Source organism: Panulirus ornatus, chromosome 13, assembly GCF_036320965.1.
Source record: "Panulirus ornatus isolate Po-2019 chromosome 13, ASM3632096v1, whole genome shotgun sequence".
NCBI classification, from domain to species: domain Eukaryota; kingdom Metazoa; phylum Arthropoda; class Malacostraca; order Decapoda; family Palinuridae; genus Panulirus; species Panulirus ornatus.
This window is the reverse complement of record NC_092236.1, coordinates 54,519,097-54,533,612: the sequence shown is the minus strand read 5'-3', so window position 1 is coordinate 54,533,612 and position 14,516 is coordinate 54,519,097. Positions and strand designations below refer to the sequence as shown.

Genomic DNA, 14,516 nt, shown 5'->3' with positions numbered 1-14,516 from the left:
CTGAGCCTTTGAGGGAAAATCCTCCCTTGTACTGTATAAACAGATTAATTAAAAGGATGGTATAGTAGGTGCATGGCAGCAGGTGTGTGACAGTGGGTAATAAGCAAAAAGTATGGGACAAAGGAAGAAGATTAACCATGAAGTAATGAGTGAGAAGTAGCAAATTTTGAGCAGTGGGAACAGGACAACAGGTGTGGAACAGCAGGATGGGTGAGTGGGTGTGTGTGTGTGTGTGTGTGTGTGTGTGTAGGGGGATGGGGAGGGTAAGATTTCAACCACTGAGAAGCAGGTCTAAGACAGCTAATGGAGACAGTAGAGTTTGGGTCAGTAGATGCTAGACATCATAGGTGAATTATGAAGGTACTCACACTCCAGTTTGTCTTCTGGTCGGCCACCCTCAAGCAGCGTCAAGTAACAGATAATATCCTTGAGGCTGACACGAACTGTGTGGACCTCGATGCTGCTCGACTTTCTCACCAGGTGTTTCATGTCTGAATAAGAGATAAGGGTAACACTTAATGAGATTTTGGTAAGAAAATGGAAAATTTGTAACATTTGGTAAGAAAAGGGTAAAACATTTGGGTTATGGTGAGATATGGTAAAGACATACAGAAATTAGGAAAATATAAGTAAAATGAAGCATTAGGTAAAGGTACACTTAGTGACACAGGTAAAGACAAGAGATATGGGTAATATTTGGTGAAGTGTTGGCAAAGTATTCAGAGATATGGGTAAAACATAAAGAGATGATCAAAATCAGATATGGCTATAAAATTACACAGTAGGAAATAATATTAACACATATATATATATCAAAAATGGCAGATATGTGGGCATAACCTGAGCAGATGAAGGTATCAACATGAAAGATTTAACCATGACCTGGTAAGATGATGGTTAGGCTAAGGGATGATGACAGAAAGGCATGGTGAGTCAAAAATGGAAGGGGAATGTTACAGTTAGATATGTAAAGGTAGCAGTGAAAAAAGAACTGAGAAAAGATATAGGGATATGAATATTAGAGATAAGGAGGTGAGATGAGGGAAAATTAAACTAAGAGATAAAGAGGGAACTAAAGACCTAAGGGATAAGAAAATGAAAGAAGCATGAGTCTTGAGAAGGCGAGAGGTATGACAGGACAAAGAGAGGAAAGGCTAATATTTGAAAGTCAGAGCATCTTTTAATTCCTAATATCTTAATATATTTCTTCAGTACTCTTACCTCTTTCTATAATCTGCACTGTAACTATCTTTGTTCACTGATACAGTTAATTGTCAACATGAATATAGAAGAAAAACCTCTGGATGACAGCTAAAATGCTGCTCAATTTACTAAAATGGTTTAAATGTTGGGAAATATGATGCAAGGTAAAGGGATGATTAATGGTAAAAAGGTCATTTTAAGAAAACAATTTCTAATTGGCGGGTCTTACCCTCTAGTTTACCATTCGTGACGAGAAGGGAGTTGTTTGACTTCTTTGAAGAAGAGCGTGACATCTGTGAGGGCGAGGAATCAGTACTCTTCTCCACCTTGCCATCAGTATAGCTGTTGGTCTGGGTCACTGTCACCAACGGATGTACACATGCTCCTATGCTTCCTACAAGTGGAAGGATTACATGTACATCTTATCATTGTTTCTTTGTTATCACCCACATGTACATTACAAGGAAGGAGTTTTACAGTTATAGGGTTCCATCCCTTGAACTTCTGCAACTCATACAAATTATAAAACTTCTGTATACTATATATACTATCTGAATTCAAATTTCACCTTCTGACTTATTCCATTCATCCACAATCTGGTAATATAATAGTACTAATTTACATCTTTTATAATAAGTTCCTTTCTTAATTCCTTACTATGATCTCTTCTTGCTCTCTCTTAGCTTCTTCTAAAGAAGTGATCATCTGAAGAACTGATCACTGTACATATTAATAAACTGATTTAGAAACTTGAAAGTAGGGATCAATCCTTGCCTTATTCTTATCTTTTCCATGGTGGGCAACTTTACAGCCTCTAATTACTCCCTGAAGTCAATTCTCTTATCACATGAACCATCTTCGTTTTCTCGCATGAACTTTTTCAGGTAGTTCTTTCTATTCATTTAAGTGAGGTGACCAAACTTGAGATGAACATTCTACTTTAAGTATTTGTTGCAACTAGTTTTTTCTGTTAGATGAGACAGCACAGGCAACTGAATTCCATAATCAAAGCCATCTCAACAACTCTCTCTCTCTCTCTCTCTCTCTCTCTCTCTCTCTCTCTCTCTCTCTCTCTCTCTCTCTCTCTCTATTTTTCATACTATTCGCCATTTCCCACATTAGCGAGGTAGCATTAAGAACAGAGGACTGAGCCTTTGAGGGAAATCCTCACTTGGCCCCCTTCTCCATTCCTTCTTTTGGAAAATTAAAAATGAAAGGGGAGGATTTCCAGCCCCCTGCCCCCTCCCCTTTTAGTCGCCTTCTATGACACACATGAAATATGTGGGAAGTATTCTTTCTCCCCTATCCTCAGCGATGATATTTATATTTATATACATATATATATATATATATATATATATATATATATATATATATATATATATATATATATATATATATGGCTCAATCCATTGACAGCACGTCAACCCCGGTATACCATATCGTTCCAATTCACTCTATTCCTTACACCCTCTCACCCTCCTGCACTTTCGGGCCCTGACGCTCAAAATCTTTTTCATCCACCCTTTCCCACATCCAATTTGCCACAACTCTGTAAGAGGACTCTCCAACTTTTTTCATATTACAATTGATATAAATTTCTTAAAGGATACAATAAAATGCTTTTTGTGTTTACAACAGGTTTTTGCCTAAAAAGAGAGATTCATCTGTCTGACAATGAAATACATATATACAGGTGAAAAAAAAATTAGAAGTGACAAATGAATATCCATGGTTTGAAGGAGATAACCGCAGTATGGGTAGCGCGTTTACCATTACAATGGTCACAAGGAGCTTTGTGGACACAGAAAGTTTTGGAAGGAGTATATATGTATGTGTTTACTTAGGTGTGGTAGAATAGCCTAAAATCAGGTGTGGAGCACCTGCAAATGACAAATAGTAAGGTACAGAATAATTCCTTAATTCTTGCCAGAACAAAAATGAACACCAAGGTCTCTCCTTTATTACATGTACTTAAAATGAATTGGAGTAGTAGATAAACTTAACCACAATCCTCACCGGTCTGAGCTCTGTGACATCCCAATCAAGGTAGTCAGCTACTTGAATCATCTGGGTCACAATGCAGTCCATCTCCTGTTTAAAGAAAAAAATGGTAATTAAAACTAAGTACATCAACTCTGATCTCTTTATAACACAAGTAAAACTATACCAAAACATAATATATGACCTTTCTATGAAGATGTAACATAATCATAAATGATCCTGATGTTATTCATATCAGATACGACAGAGCATTTCTTGATATGTTTGAAAACCAGTACAAACATACTGTGCATAATGAAAAGTTCTCTCATTCTTTCCTTTCTGAAAAAGGAAATAAGATGCCCATCTGACAATATTTATTTAACCTTTGAATATATCATGTTAAGGGGCTTGTTGCATTTTTTCAAGTAATAAGTTTTTCAATAGTGATAAGTTTTTCAGTTCCATTAAATTCCAGTGCACAGTTCACCAAAATCCAACTTACAGCTTATGAAATCTCTAAGACATTGCAATTACTGGAGGAAGACTTCACCTGAATACCCTGCCATGTGATCCCTTCCTCCTATCAAGACTACTTCAAAAAATCCAGCTTGATAATTTACACATCACTGTAAGTATTGGAGGATTGGCTGTTGTGCCCAGATCACAGTAATGAATAAAGAGAGGGTACTCACATTAGTATCTAGGACACCATTGCCGTCAGTGTCATAAAGCCGGAACATAACTGCATGAGGAAAATATATAAAAATGTAAATTTTAAGAATTAAAAATTATTCCTCTTCAAAATGGTGTCCTGTGAGATATCTCAAGGATCCCCAGGATTAGATACTGTAACTCTAACCCCCTGTCTTTTGAAGGATTATAAGCGTCTCACCCCTGCTAACCATCTACCTGGTACTTGTGGCCTGTTGACTTGGCCCAGTCATGCTCTCAGACAAATCAGCAACTAACATACATTGATGATGTTATCATTCCACTAGCCAGCCGCTAGGTTGGTTCCAACCTGCTGACTAATAATTTTCAGAACTCAAACATCAACTTGATTTAAAATTGATTTTATTCAACAGCTTAATTAAGCATCATTAAGAGTACTAAATGTCATTTTAACACCATACTTGTATTCAGCATGAAAAATACTTCTTGTAATAAGTTTTAATAGGAAATCTATTTTTCTGAGACAAGTACCAAAAATGGAAGGTAATAGTTCAGGAGATTTTTTAACTTAAAAAACTATTTGTTTCAAATTTGAAGGATAAGATATTCAAACATTTCTATACTTGAAATAATCATGGAAAATATATCATAATGCTCTCAGTTACCGATACATACCCAGTAAATACGATGCAAAGAAACAGAAATATTTTAAAACTGACTTCATTTAATTGAGTGTCATTAAGAGGACTATACGTTATCTTAACACTGTATTTGTATTCTGAATGGAAAATACTTCTTATAATGAGTATTTAAAGGAAAATAATTTTTTTGAGAAAAATGCCAAAAACTGAAAGTTCAGTGTAGTTTTTAGCTCCAAAAAACTTTCTAAGAATTGAAAGATATGATATTCAGAAACTTTTATACTTGAAATAATCATGGAAAATATATCATAATGCTCTCAGTTACCAATACATACCCAGTAAATACGATGCAAAGGAGCAGAAAATATTTTATAAGTGACTTCATTTAACACCTTAAATGAATGTCATAAATGTGACTAAATGATATTTTAACATCAGATTTGTATTCAGCATGACAAATCATGGAAAATATATCATAATGCTCTCAGTTACCGATACATACCCAGAAAATACGATGCAAAGGAGCAGAAAATATTTTATAACTGACTTCATTTAACAGCTTAAATGAATGTTATAAATGCAACTAAACAATATTTTGAAATAAGATTCGTGTATTCAGCATGAAAAATACTTCTTAAAAGAAGTTTTTAAACGAATTCTATTTTTCTGAGAGATGTGTGGAAATGAAAAGAGTGTGGTTGAGAGAGCAGAAGAGGGTGTGTTGAAATGATTTGGACATATGAAGCAAATGAGTGAAGAAAGATTGCCAAAGAGGATATATGTGTCAGAGGTGGAGGGAACAAGGCATAGCTGGAGACCAAATTGGAGGTGGAAGAATGGAGTGAAAAAGATTTTGAGAGATCGGGGCCTGAATATAATGAGGGTGAGAGGCATGCAAGGAATAGAGTGAATTGGAATGATGTGGTATACCAGGGTTGACGTGCTGTCAATGAATTGAACCAGGGCATATGAAGCATCTAGGATACCATGGAAAGAGCTTTGGAGCCTGGATGTGGATAGGGAGCTGTGGTTTTGGTGTATTACACAAGACAGCTAGGGATATAGTGTGAATACTGTGGTCTTTTTTGTCTGTTTTCCTGGTGCTACCTCGCTGAAGCAGGGGGCAGTGATGCTGTTCCCTGTGGGGCGGGGTGGCAACAGGAATGTATGAAGGCAAGCATGAATATGTACATGTGTGTATATGTATATGTCTGTGTATGTGTAAGTATATGTTGATATGTATATGTATGCATATGCGCATATATGGGCATTTTATGTGCATATATGAGTACATGAATGGATCGGTCGTTCTTCGTCTGTTTCCTGGCGCTACCTCGCTGATGCAGGTAACAGCAACTATGTATGATAAAGAATAATAGAAATAGAAAATATATTTTTTTTTCATACATATCTGCCATTTCCCGCTTTAGCAAAGTAGCATCAAGAACAGAGAACTGAGCCTTTGAGGGAAAATCCTCCCTTGTACTGTATAAACAGATTAATTAAAAGGATGGTATAGTAGGTGCATGGCAGCAGGTGTGTGACAGTGGGTAATAAGCAAAAAGTATGGGACAAAGGAAGAAGATTAACCATGAAGTAATGAGTGAGAAGTAGCAAATTTTGAGCAGTGGGAACAGGACAACAGGTGTGGAACAGCAGGATGGGTGAGTGGGTGTGTGTGTGTGTGTGTGTGTGTGTGTGTAGGGGGATGGGGAGGGTAAGATTTCAACCACTGAGAAGCAGGTCTAAGACAGCTAATGGAGACAGTAGAGTTTGGGTCAGTAGATGCTAGACATCATAGGTGAATTATGAAGGTACTCACACTCCAGTTTGTCTTCTGGTCGGCCACCCTCAAGCAGCGTCAAGTAACAGATAATATCCTTGAGGCTGACACGAACTGTGTGGACCTCGATGCTGCTCGACTTTCTCACCAGGTGTTTCATGTCTGAATAAGAGATAAGGGTAACACTTAATGAGATTTTGGTAAGAAAATGGAAAATTTGTAACATTTGGTAAGAAAAGGGTAAAACATTTGGGTTATGGTGAGATATGGTAAAGACATACAGAAATTAGGAAAATATAAGTAAAATGAAGCATTAGGTAAAGGTACACTTAGTGACACAGGTAAAGACAAGAGATATGGGTAATATTTGGTGAAGTGTTGGCAAAGTATTCAGAGATATGGGTAAAACATAAAGAGATGATCAAAATCAGATATGGCTATAAAATTACACAGTAGGAAATAATATTAACACATATATATATATCAAAAATGGCAGATATGTGGGCATAACCTGAGCAGATGAAGGTATCAACATGAAAGATTTAACCATGACCTGGTAAGATGATGGTTAGGCTAAGGGATGATGACAGAAAGGCATGGTGAGTCAAAAATGGAAGGGGAATGTTACAGTTAGATATGTAAAGGTAGCAGTGAAAAAAGAACTGAGAAAAGATATAGGGATATGAATATTAGAGATAAGGAGGTGAGATGAGGGAAAATTAAACTAAGAGATAAAGAGGGAACTAAAGACCTAAGGGATAAGAAAATGAAAGAAGCATGAGTCTTGAGAAGGCGAGAGGTATGACAGGACAAAGAGAGGAAAGGCTAATATTTGAAAGTCAGAGCATCTTTTAATTCCTAATATCTTAATATATTTCTTCAGTACTCTTACCTCTTTCTATAATCTGCACTGTAACTATCTTTGTTCACTGATACAGTTAATTGTCAACATGAATATAGAAGAAAAACCTCTGGATGACAGCTAAAATGCTGCTCAATTTACTAAAATGGTTTAAATGTTGGGAAATATGATGCAAGGTAAAGGGATGATTAATGGTAAAAAGGTCATTTTAAGAAAACAATTTCTAATTGGCGGGTCTTACCCTCTAGTTTACCATTCGTGACGAGAAGGGAGTTGTTTGACTTCTTTGAAGAAGAGCGTGACATCTGTGAGGGCGAGGAATCAGTACTCTTCTCCACCTTGCCATCAGTATAGCTGTTGGTCTGGGTCACTGTCACCAACGGATGTACACATGCTCCTATGCTTCCTACAAGTGGAAGGATTACATGTACATCTTATCATTGTTTCTTTGTTATCACCCACATGTACATTACAAGGAAGGAGTTTTACAGTTATAGGGTTCCATCCCTTGAACTTCTGCAACTCATACAAATTATAAAACTTCTGTATACTATATATACTATCTGAATTCAAATTTCACCTTCTGACTTATTCCATTCATCCACAATCTGGTAATATAATAGTACTAATTTACATCTTTTATAATAAGTTCCTTTCTTAATTCCTTACTATGATCTCTTCTTGCTCTCTCTTAGCTTCTTCTAAAGAAGTGATCATCTGAAGAACTGATCACTGTACATATTAATAAACTGATTTAGAAACTTGAAAGTAGGGATCAATCCTTGCCTTATTCTTATCTTTTCCATGGTGGGCAACTTTACAGCCTCTAATTACTCCCTGAAGTCAATTCTCTTATCACATGAACCATCTTCGTTTTCTCGCATGAACTTTTTCAGGTAGTTCTTTCTATTCATTTAAGTGAGGTGACCAAACTTGAGATGAACATTCTACTTTAAGTATTTGTTGCAACTAGTTTTTTCTGTTAGATGAGACAGCACAGGCAACTGAATTCCATAATCAAAGCCATCTCAACAACTCTCTCTCTCTCTCTCTCTCTCTCTCTCTCTCTCTCTCTCTCTCTCTCTCTCTCTCTCTCTCTCTCTATTTTTCATACTATTCGCCATTTCCCACATTAGCGAGGTAGCATTAAGAACAGAGGACTGAGCCTTTGAGGGAAATCCTCACTTGGCCCCCTTCTCCATTCCTTCTTTTGGAAAATTAAAAATGAAAGGGGAGGATTTCCAGCCCCCTGCCCCCTCCCCTTTTAGTCGCCTTCTATGACACACATGAAATATGTGGGAAGTATTCTTTCTCCCCTATCCTCAGCGATGATATTTATATTTATATATATATATATATATATATATATATATATATATATATATATATATATATATATATATGGCTCAATCCATTGACAGCACGTCAACCCCGGTATACCATATCGTTCCAATTCACTCTATTCCTTGCACGCCTTTCACCCTCCTGCATGTTCAGGCCCCGATCACTCAAAATCTTTTTCACTCCATCTTTCCACCTCCATTTGGTCTCCCACTTCTCCTCGTTCCCTCCACCTCTGACACATATATCCTCTTTGTCAATCTTTCCTCACTCATTCTCTGCATGTGACCAAACCATTTCAAAACACCCTCTTCTGCTCTCTCAACTACACTCTTTTTATTACCACACATCTCTCTTACCTGGGGATAGGGGATAGGGGAGAAAGAATACTTCCCACGTATTCCCTGCGTGTCGTAGAAGGCGACTAAAAGGGGAGGGAGCGGGTGGCTGGAAATCCTCCCCTCTCGTTTTTTTTTTTTTTTTTTTAATTTTCCAAAAGAAGGAACAGAGAAGGGGGCCAGGTGAGGATTTTCCCTCTAAGGCCCAGTCCTCTGTTCTTAACGCTACCTCGCAAACGCGGGAAATGGCGAATAGTATGAAAGAAATCTCTCTTACCCTATTATTACTTACTCGATCAAACCACCTCACACCACATATTGTCCTCAAACATCTCATTTCCAGCACATCCACCCTCCTCCGCACAACTCTATCCATAGCCCACGCCTTGCAACCATATAACATTGTTGGAACCACTATTCCTTCAAACATGACCATTTTTGCTCTCCAAGATAACATTCTCACCATCCACACATTCTTCAACTCTCCCAGAACCTTCATCCCCTCCCCAGCCCTGTAACTCACTTCAGCTTCCATGGTTCCATCTGCTGCTAAATCCACTCCCAGATATCTAAAACACTTCACTTCTTCCAGGTTTTCTCCATTCAAACTTACCTCCCAAGTAACTTGTCCCTCAATCCTACTAAACCTATAACCTTGCTCTTATTCACATTTCCTCTCTAAGTTTCTCCTTTCACTCACTTTACCAAACACTTTACCTCTGCAGTTTCTCACCGAATCAGCCACCAGAGCTGTTTCCCACATCAGCGAGGTAGTGCCAAGAAACAGATGAAGAATGGCCCATCCATTCATTTTTTTCTTTTTTCTTTTAAACTATTCGCCATTTCCCGCGTTAGCGAGGTAGCGTTAAGAACAGAGGACTGGGCCTTCGTGGAATATCCTCACCTGGCCCCCCTCTGTTCTCTGTTACTTCTTTTGGAAAATTAAAAAAAAACAAGAGGGGAGGATTTCCCGCCCCCGCTCCCTCCCCTTTTAGTCGCCTTCTACGACACGCAGGGAATACGTGGGAAGTATTGATAATCCCCTATCCCCCAGGGATAATCCACTCATCTACACACATATATACATAAACGTCCATATATGCAGATATACTTACATATACATTTCAGCATATACTTACATATATATACATATACACAGACTTATACATAAGTACATATTCATACCATTCCTCTCACTACCCCACCCCACAGGAAACAGCATTGCTACCCCCCACTTCAGCAAGGTAGCACCAGGAAAACAGACAAAAGAGGCCACATTCATTCACACTCAGTCTCTAGCTGTCATGTGTAATGCATCAAAACCACAGCTCCCTATCCACAACCAGGTCCCATAGATCTTTCCATGGTTTACCACAGATGCTTCACACACCCTAGTTTAGTCTGACAGCACGTTGACCCCAGTATACCACATTGCTCCAATTCATTCTGTTCCTTGCACGCCTCTCGCCCTCCTGTATGTTCAGGCCCCAGTCGCTCAAAATCTTTTTAACCCCATCCTTCCACCTCCAATTTGGTCTCCTGCTTCTCCCTGTTCCCTCCATCTCTGACACATATATCCTCTTTGTCAATCTTTCCTCACTGATTCTCTCCATATGTCCAACCATTTCAACACACCCTCTTCTGCTCTCTTTTTATTTTCACACATCTCTCTTGCCCTTTCATTACTTACTCAATCAAACCACCTCACACTACATAATGTTCTCAAACATTTCATTTCCAACACATCCAATCTTCTTTGCAGATCCCTCTCATCCATATAACATTGTTAGAACTACTCGCCCTTCAAACATGGAAGTTGAAGGATGGAGTGAAAATTAATGGGAGTGGTTGGGGCATGAACATGCAGGAGGGTAAGGAACAGAGTGAATTGGAACAATGTGGGATACTAGGGTCGACGTGCTATCAATGGACTGAACCAGGGCATGTGAAATGTCTGGGTAAACCATGGATATGTTTGCGGGGCTTGGAAGTGGATAGGGAGCTGTGGTTTCAGTGCAATACATGTGACAGCTTGAGTCTGAGTGTGAACGAATGTGGCCATTTTTGTCTGTTTTTCTGGCGCTACCTCCCTGAAGCAGGGGGTAGTGATGCTGTTTCCTGTCGTGCTGGGTGGCGCGGGGAATGGACAGAAGGCAAGCAAGTATGAATATGTGCTGGATAAAGTGTACACAAACTAAACACTTTTTGTAGTAATTGATTTTCTAGAGCTGAAGTCCCCAACCCTAGTCCTGCAGACAGGTAGATGGCAGGGATTCCCAGCTCTCTGGATAGATCTGTAATTTAGTGTATCTTAAGCATTGTTCTTGAAGTTAATATAATCATGTATTAAAAATCCAATTAATACATGTGTAATCTGTGTTATTTTAAGACTTTTTTACATGTAGCACATAAAATATTGTTGTAGGACAGATTTAAAGGGCCTTGGCCAAATTAAGATACAACAATTTTCTGAGAAAAACAAAATAACATACCAGTTCTGGTGCGGCTCGAAACTTCAGAATCTGAACGATTGTGGCTGAGAGAGGAGAATTTTTCTGTAAGGCCATGCAGCTTCTCAGCCAGGCTGGCCCCAGTTCCCTCAGACCTGCCACTGACAGGAACAGTCTCACTTACAGCACAGCTAGCTAGGTTGCTGATAGATCCCCCAGAGGTGTTGTGGGAGGTTATGGGGGCACAAGCAGTTGCAGAGAACATCACTGCCATCTCCTGTTGAAATAATCAGTAACATCTGTTCACTACAACAATGCTCATATCTGTTTCCATGTTATCAATGAACTTGTTCTCTTCATCTGAGTCTTGCAAATGTGGAATCATTAATGAGTGTACCTTTACAATTTATGAATGAAATCATCAAAGCATCAGTAAGATACTGCATAAAAAACATTTCTCTTCATTCCTGCAGATCATACCTAAATCCTAATAAAGTACATTGCAAATACAAATGGGTGAAGGTAAATGATTAAAAACAATGCAAGAGCAATAAATAGTACTGATATTCCAATCAACACAGTGTGAAATCAAAAAGGCCATTTTACCTTTAAGAGCAACTACTGGACAGCAGCACTTAATAAATGAGCATTCAAGCTTAAGGATTTCTAATCATGGTATGAATCATGACCTACCTTCCCTTTTAATGCATTTCAGTAATTTTCTTTACCTTGAGACTCGTCATCTGTGACTCCTGGATGGATTTCCCCTATTTACTTGTAAATAAGGTAGTTTAAACACAATCATGATGATGTAATTGCATCTATTAGTTTAAAAGGACTTAATTCTGCTGGGCCAAATCTTGAGACACCTACAAGAGTTCTTTAGATGGACTTAAAGGAATTTGAGTCCCCAAAGAAATCAGAGATTAAACTACTGTTACATGCAATGAGCCCATATAGTTTCTATGGTGGATCTGAAGCTGAGAACTCCAACAAGACTCACTATGATAGAGCTGGGCCTGAGGCAGCCTGAGATGGAAAACTGATAAGCTTAAGCCTGAGAGACTCTTAGCTACAGACTGACCTTGATAGACTTTGGCTCAACTGGCTGCGGTCTAGGCCGCTTAACAAAGGAAAGGAAGAGGTGCCGGCACAATTCCTCCGGTGTCTCCAACTCCAGGTACGTGTTCATGAACAACCGGAATCCCTCATAGTCAATGTCCTGTAGGGAAAAAGAAAAATAGCTGCATCCTTAACAAGTTGTGGATGGCTTGTGATCAGAATTATTTGAAATTCTGGTGTTATGCAGTGATAAAGAATGGATATTCTGAAATTTAATCACCATAAACGCTCCAATTCACTCTATTCTTTGCCCTCCTTTCACCCTCCTGCATGTTCAGGCCCCGATCACACAAAATCTTTTTCACTCCATCTTTCCACCTCCAATTTGGTCTCCCTCTTCTCCTCGTTCCCTCCACCTCCGACACATATATCCTCTTGGTCAATCTTTCCTCACTCATTCTCTCCATGTGACCAAACCATTTCAAAACACCCTCTTCTGCTCTCTCAACCACGCTCTTTTTATTTCCACACATCTCTCTTACCCTTACGTTACTTACTCGATCAAACCACCTCACACCACACATTGTCCTCAAACATCTCATTTCCAGCACATCCATCCTCCTGCACACAACTCTATCCATAGTCCACGCCTCGCAACCATACAACATTGTTGGAACCACTATTCCTTCAAACATAGCCATTTTTGCTTTCCGAGATAATGTTCTCGACTTCCACACATTCTTCAAGGCTCCCAGAATTTTCGCCCCCTCCCCCACCCTATGATCCACTTCCGCTTCCATGGTTCCATCCGCTGCCAGATCCACTCCCAGATATCTAAAACACTTCACTTCCTCCAGTTTTTCTCCATTCAAACTCACCTCCCAATTGAAGTGACCCCCAACCCTACTGTACCTAATAACCTTGCTCTTATTCACATTTACTCTTAACTTTCTTCTTTCACACACTTTACCAAACTCAGTCACCAGCTTCTGCAGTTTCTCACATGAATCAGCCACCAGCGCTGTATCATCAGCGAACAACAACTGACTCACTTCCCAAGCTCTCTCATCCCCAACAGACTTCATACTTGCCCCTCTTTCCAAAACTCTTGCATTCACCTCCCTAACAACCCCATCCATAAACAAATTAAACAACCATGGAGACATCACACACCCCTTCCGCAAACCTATTCTTATACTATTAGAATACTTCACCCATATAAACATACAATATTTTTATACTATGTCATCTTAAATGAATTTTATTTTAATGTTCTCTTGTCACAGTTATTGAGATACTCTGATGTTCTGCAGCAGTGTCTGGCCATTGGCAACTCAAGAGTGGGCCATTCTGATACCTTCTTCTTTCCCTACACATCAAAGTTTTGGAACTTGCCACCTTTTCATGTATATCCCAATACCTATGATCTGGCACATTTCAAAAGACAGGTCTTTCATATCCTCAAAAATTTGAAAATTCTTTCCCTTGTCTTTTCTTTTTCACTTTTATAATTCTCTCCTTATTTCAATTACTGTCCAGGCTTGATGTGACTTTTGTCCCTAACGGGAGTCTTCAACACAAAAAAAGAGGTGGACACAGGATATTTTGATACTCTGCTCCTAAAAACAAACAGAATTCTGACACTATTCCCTTAGAGAAAAGGATATTCTGATAAGCTTCCCCTTTAAATCAAGAAGGTAACATTCCAATTTAGGGACATAACCAAAATAACCTAAGGATTTTGACGAACTGCATACCAGTGGACTCCTAACACTTAGCAAAAGTTATGCTGGGGCAGCATGATTTAGAACATTATCTTTACCTGGGAAAAATGAGAAAAAGGCTCTAATAAACTGGTAAGATGTGTGGTAAATTTAAGTATAAAACTAATATAGATTATCAAAACCCATGAAAACCTCACCTATATTCACTTAAGGACCAAGATTTACCTTAATATTCAGTGTCAGGGTCACTGAGGAGAATGGTTTGGTAAACAGAGAAGAGATAGTGAAAGCTTTGCGGAAGATGAAAGCCAGCAAGGCGGCGGGTTGGGATGGTACTGCAGTGGAATTTATTAAAAAAGGGAGTGATTGTGTTGTTGACTGGTTGGTGAGGATATTCAATGTATGTATGATTCATGAAGTGCCTGAGGATTGGCAGAATGCATGCATAGTGCTA

General features: G+C 38.8%; 1 protein-coding gene across 1 annotated transcript in view; it reads right to left on the bottom strand.

Moving 5' to 3' along the window:
- The window catches only part of Dgk (diacyl glycerol kinase 1), a 150,230-nt gene that overhangs the window by 41,043 nt on the left and 94,671 nt on the right, over positions 1 to 14,516 (bottom strand). Inside the window, exons 4-9 of the mRNA XM_071668967.1 lie at positions 12,361 to 12,498; positions 11,319 to 11,553; positions 7,389 to 7,553; positions 6,325 to 6,447; positions 3,882 to 3,931; positions 3,223 to 3,297 (exon numbers count right to left, since the gene is read on the bottom strand). Of these exons, the coding sequence (XP_071525068.1) occupies positions 3,223 to 3,297; positions 3,882 to 3,931; positions 6,325 to 6,447; positions 7,389 to 7,553; positions 11,319 to 11,553; positions 12,361 to 12,498 (786 nt within the window). The remainder of the gene's footprint in view (positions 1 to 3,222; positions 3,298 to 3,881; positions 3,932 to 6,324; positions 6,448 to 7,388; positions 7,554 to 11,318; positions 11,554 to 12,360; positions 12,499 to 14,516) is intronic.